At 46.9% G+C, this 6,000-nt stretch overlaps 1 protein-coding gene across 1 annotated transcript in view; it reads left to right on the top strand.

The window, feature by feature from the left end:
* The first annotated feature begins 1,405 nt into the window (after nucleotides 1–1,405).
* The window catches only part of ror1 (receptor tyrosine kinase-like orphan receptor 1), a 246,609-nt gene continuing 242,014 nt past the window's right edge, over nucleotides 1,406–6,000 (top strand). Inside the window, exon 1 of the mRNA XM_071346251.1 lies at nucleotides 1,406–1,697. Within this exon, the coding sequence (XP_071202352.1) occupies nucleotides 1,592–1,697 (106 nt within the window). The 5' untranslated portion in view covers nucleotides 1,406–1,591. The remainder of the gene's footprint in view (nucleotides 1,698–6,000) is intronic.

Here is a 6,000-nt window from a genome sequence, read left to right as displayed (position 1 = left end):
GAAAGACAACGTTGACACTGATAAAGTGTGTCTGATGGGTGAAGTGAAGTGTGTATAGGTCAAATTAAACAGGGTGTAAAGTTGGGAGATGGTGATATGCTTTTATAAAAGGTTTGGAATTTATTATAATGTTGCTTTCAGTTAGTTGGAGGCCGAGATTGTGCAGGGTGTACTTGTGTGTTTTTATTGTTTTGTAACCATATGTTCCCAGACCGACTGCCCAAACGTCTCTCTCTTTCTCTCTCTTTCTCTCTCTCTCTCTCTCTCTCTCTCTCTCTCTCTCTCTCTCTCTCTTCTCTTCTCTTCTCTTCTCTTCTCTTCTCTTCTCTTCTCTTCTCTTCTCTTCTCTTCTCTTCTCTTCTCTTCTCTTCTCTTCTCTTCTCTTCTCTCTCTCTTCTCTCTCTCTTCTCTCTTTCTCTCTCTTCCCTTCTTTCCATCTCTTAATTTCTCCCTCTTTTCCTTCATTGCTCTTCAGTTCAATTCAATTCAAAATGCTTTAATGGCATGTGAAACATATGTTTACATTGCCAAAGCAAGTGAAATAGATAATAAATAAAAGTGAAATAAACAAAAAAAAATGAACAGTAAACATTACACTCACACATGTTTCAAAGGAATAGAGACATTTCAAATATCATATTATGTCTATGTACAGTGTTATAATCATGTGTAAACAGTTAAAGTACAAAAGGGAAAATAAATAAACATAAATATGGGTTGTATTTACAATGGTGTTTGTTCATCACTGGTTGCCCTTTTCGTGTGGCAACAGGTCACAAATCGTTCCCCCTCTCTCTCCCTTAATCTCCCTTCCCCTGTTCAGAAGAGCATGCATCACTTTCAAATTCATGACAACGAATAAGCTCTTTCCTGTAAACTCTACATTAGTTGGCCCTGGATTGAGTGTGTGATGTCTCATTCCACGTGTTACCAATTTCAACCTCTTGGCTGTGCTCCAACATTGTGTATGCTGGAATAATTTCTTTAACCCACATCAACCTGCTCATGTCTTTCTAGTGATACAAATATTTTTGCAATAATCTATTTTTCTGTAGTGAATTGGAACTGCTGATATTATTTTGTAAAATGATTAATTGATTGATGCACACTTTTGCATTACAGCAATTAGAATAGGTTCTTATGTATGTCTGCTATGCTAGTACAGCCCACATATATGGGAATGAATAAATTAACTTCAAACACCATAGATAGACCGTAATGCATCACGTTTTCCTTGGTGCGATCTGAACACTTTGGTTGCGCAAAGAAATGTGTATTTTCAACACAAGGTGGCGACACATCGAGCACTAATCAGAGCCAGATGGCTCGTGCAAGACAAGCCGCTCAGACAGACGTTTCGTAAGCGTGCGCTTAGAGCGCGAAAGAAAGCAGTGGGACTCCGGCGGTCAGAGAGAGAGGAGACAGGGAAAGAGAAAGAACTCCGTGCGTTCTACTACACACAGTCACAGGATAAGGACGAGTGCGTAGACAGTTATTATAGACATTTTTGTGTGTCTTCTTTTTAAATCAACATTTGCACGTGAGATTACGGTTGTAGTGGATGTAAAGGAACTATAATAGAATCGGAGGAATGTATCCAGCTAGAGCAACAGTGACCCACCGTCTTCCGAGATGTCAGCTCCACATTATCCGAACCATCGTGCTACTCCTGGCTGTCCTAGAGATGACTGCGACCCGTAAGAATGTGACTTTATTACAGTGTTACAATGTCATATTATCTGAAACACACGCACATTTGAATGCCGTGCATTTTCATATTTGATGCCATTCGTATGGTGATATATAGGCTATTGGTCACTAGCCGTTAGCCTGTCGATTTATTCGATTGACGTGTCTCTCTGCAAAATATTTCCTTTCCTCTTTTTATTTGTTTTTTTCGTTAATAAAAAACATGTCAGATGGTTATATGGACATTCAATTCGTTGTATTGTTGGCCTTCAAAATAAGTTACTTGGTTGCACATAATATCTTCATTGATCAAGTATTGTTTACCGCCAAGTCTTTTATATTTTAAACAAAGCCAATTTAAACATTGATTTATAATCGCCAGTATATTGAAATACAAAGGGACTCTTCTTCTCCAGTCATGATGAAGAGGATAACTATCTCAGTCCCAGCTGGAGGTCCATTGTGAGTGTCGATCCATTTGTGATTTAAAGCAAACTCAGCAATACAATGCTGACTGATGCTGAGAGTAATGAAGTTCTTCGAAAGGGAATAAAATGTCTTTGTTGGAACAGACTCACTCCATCAGAAATGTAAGGCTAATCACTGTAGTCAAATAACAAACAGTAGCCTAGCTAGACTTGTCGTGTGTCTAAATGTATTGTCTTGCAAAGTTGTCTTCTACTATCTCTATAGATAGTACCTTGTCCTGCATACACTGGCAGTGAGGAAGTTAATATATCATGTTGTTTACATTTCTGTCACAACAGTTGTGATTTCAGGGACATAAAGTGACTTTATAGCTAATAATATCCTTTCACTAAGTCATCACAAAGCCAAACAATCATTCTCCTCCCCACACTTAACCTGTGAAAGGTTATAAACATCCTGTGGCTTTATATAAGCTTTATAACAGCTGTCTAGCCGAGGCAGGTGCCCAGATGGTGTCAAGTAGTTTCCATTAGGGACGGAAATTGCCAGGGACCTCACGATATGATATTATCACGATACTTAGGTGGCGATACGATATGTATTGCGATTCAACGATCCTCGTGATTCTATATGTGTTGCTATTCAATACTGTGATTTTATTGTGATTCGACGTTGTTCACCATATGTCTGCTGCAGAGGGACTAACTAACGCAAAAATAATATTGCAATATTGTCAATATGATACATTGTTTCCCCTAGGATTTTTTTCAGCAGCGGTGGCAAAGTTATTGTGGGGGGTGGGGGCTTAGTGGGCATGGCCAATGGCGTGAACAATTTTAGAGGCCCTCCTCTTGGCCACAGATTTAGCTGTTTTAAAGTTAATTTCCTGCAATTCTACACATGTTGACATGGGGCTGAGAGAAAATGTGCACTTTTAAAGTTAATTTCCTGCAATTCTACACATGTTGACATGGGGCTGAGAGAAAATGTGCAGTTTTAAAGTTAATTTCCTGCAATTCTACACATGTTGACATGGGGCTGAGAGAAAATGTGCAGTTTTAAAGTTAATTTCCTGCAATTCTACACATGTTGACATGGGGCTGAGAGAAAATGTGCAGTTTTAAAGTTAATTTCCTGCAATTCTACACATGTTGACATGGGGCTGAGAGAAAATGTGCAGTTTTAAAGCTCATTTCCTGCAATTCTATACATTTCTTCCAGGGCTTATGCCTTGTTCTTGTGCTATCTGAGTGACTCATTTTAGATTGTCCCCGTCTGTCTAGTTTTTCTTTTGGTGGTTGTTAGTTCTCAAAGATGATCTTAGAAATACATAGCTCCATTATCCTTTCTAAATACTTTATATCAGGTTTTAGTCATTTAAGTTTACACTGAAAACGTTTTACTATCCCATTTTTTAATCATTTTTTTTGGGGTGGCTGTAACAGTCCTGACCTATTTATGTTAGTTTTTATGTGTTTTTGGTCAGGGCATGTGTTTTGGGTGGGCAGTCTATGTTACCTGTTTCTATGTTGGTTTCGGTTTGCCTGGTATGGCTCTTGATTAGAGGCAGGTGGTTTGCATTTTCCTCTAATCAAGAGTCATATTTAGGTAGGGCATTATCACTGTGTGTTTGTGGGTGATTGTCTCCTGTGATGTCTTCGTTATGTTAGATGTATTCACTTTTGGAGCTGTTTGGCTGTTCGTTCGTTTCGATGTCCGTTCCTGTTCGTGAGTTTACGTTTGTCCATGTAAGTTTATGTTCAGGTTCCGTTGTACGTCGTTTTCTTATTTTGTAGTTTGTTAAAGTGTTTTTGTTTCGTGTCCATCGTAATTAATAATAAAGATGGCATATTTCCCTGACTCCGCATATTGGTCTGAAGATCCTTCTCTCCTCACCTCTTCTGAGGATGAGGAGAGCGACAGCCCTGACAGAATCACCCACCAAAATACAGAGACCAAGCGGTATGGGAATGCTCGACGGAGCAATAAGGATTTCTGGACTTGGGAGGAGATATTGGACGGTAGAGGACCTTGGGCTCAACCAGGGGAATATCGCCGTCCTAAGGAGGAGAAGAGGGCAGCCACAGCCCAGGAGCGCTGGTATGAGGAGGCAGCGCGACGACGCGGTTGGGAGCCCGTGAGTAAGACCCAAAAATTTCTTGGGGGGGGGCACACGAGGAGTGTGGCAAAGCCGGGTAGGATACCCGAGCCAACTCCCCGTGCTTACCGTGGAGGTAGAAGGCGTCGTACTGGTAAGACACCGTGTTATGCGGTAAAGCGCACGGTGTCCCCAGTACGCGTGCTTAGCCCAGTGCGGGCTATTCCACCTTGCCGCACTGGGAGGGCTAGGTTGGGCATCGAGCCGGGTGCCATGAAGCCGGCCCAACGTAGCTGGTCTCCAGTGCGTCTCCTCGGGCCGGTGTACATGGCACCAGCCTTACAGGTGGTGTCCCCGGTTCGCCTGCATAGCCCAGTGCGGGCTATTCCACCTCGCCGCACTGGCAGGGCTACGGGGTTCATTCAACCTGGTAGGGTTGGGGAGGCTCGGTGCTCAAGAGCACGTGTCCTCCTTCACGGTCCGGTATATCCGGTGCCACCTCCATGTACCAGTCCTCCGGTGGCAGCCCCCCGTACCAGGCTGTCTCTCCGGGTTCTCTCTCCTGCTGTTTCCTCCTCTCCAGCGCAGCCGGTGCCTAGACCACGCACCAGGCTGTCTCTCCTTCTCCTCCCTACAGAGCCATCCGTCTCCCCAGCGCCATCTGAGCCATCCGTCTCCCCAGCGCCATCTGAGCCATCCGTCTCCCCAGCGCCATCTGAGCCATCCGTCTCTCCAGCGCCATCTGAGCCATCCGTCTCCCCAGCGCCGTCTGAGCCATCCGTCTGCCATGAGCCTGCAAAGCCGCCCGTCTGCCATGAGCCTGCAAAGCCGCCCGTCTGCCATGAGCCTACAGAGCCATCCGCCAGACAGGAGCCGCTAGAGCCGTCAGCCAGACAGGAGCCGCTAGAGCCGTCAGCCAGACAGGATCTGCCAGAGCCGCCAACCAGACAGGATCTGCCAGAGCCGCCAACCAGACAGGATCTGCCAGAGCCGCCAACCAGACAGGATCTGCCAGAGCCGCCAACCAGACAGGATCTGCCAGAGCCGCCAACCAGACAGGATCTGCCAGAGCCGCCAACCAGACAGGATCTGCCAGAGCCGCCAGCGAGCCATGAGCAGCCAGAGCCGTCAGCGAGCCATGAGCAGCCAGAGCCGTCAAAGAGCCATGAGCAGCCAGAGCCGTCAGAGAGCCATGAGCAGCCAGAGCCGTCAGAGAGCCATGAGCAGCCAGAGCCGTCAGCCTGCCATGAGCGTCGAGAGCCGTCAGCCTGCCATGAGCGTCGAGAGCCGTCAGCCTGCCATGAGCGTCGAGAGCCGTCAGCCTGCCATGAGCGTCGAGAGCCGTCAGCCTGCCATGAGCGTCGAGAGCCGTCAGCCTGCCATGAGCGTCGAGAGCCGTCAGCCTGCCATGAGCGTCGAGAGCCGTCAGCCTGCCATGAGCGTCGAGAGCCGTCAGTCTGCCATGAGCGTCGAGAGCCGTCAGCCTGCATGGACCTGCCAGAGCCGTCCAAACAGGACCTGCCAGAGTCCTTCAGCCGGGATCTGCCCCTTGTCCCGGTGTTGCCCCTTGTCCCGGTGCTGCCCCTTGTCCCGGTGCTGCCCCTTGTCCCGGTGCTGCCCCTTGTCCCGGTGCTGCCCCTTGTCCCGGTGCTGCCCCTTGTCCCGGTGCTGCCCCTTGTCCCGGTGCTGCCCCTTGTCCCGGTGCTGCCCCTTGTCCCGGTGCTGCCCCTTATTCCAGTGATGGTCCTTATCCTGGTGCTGCCCCTTGTTTTTGTGCTGCCCCT

Source organism: Salvelinus alpinus, chromosome 16, assembly GCF_045679555.1.
Source record: "Salvelinus alpinus chromosome 16, SLU_Salpinus.1, whole genome shotgun sequence".
NCBI lineage: Eukaryota > Metazoa > Chordata > Actinopteri > Salmoniformes > Salmonidae > Salvelinus > Salvelinus alpinus.
Note: the sequence above shows the minus strand (reverse complement) of the source record. Positions and strands in the feature narration are given on the sequence as shown.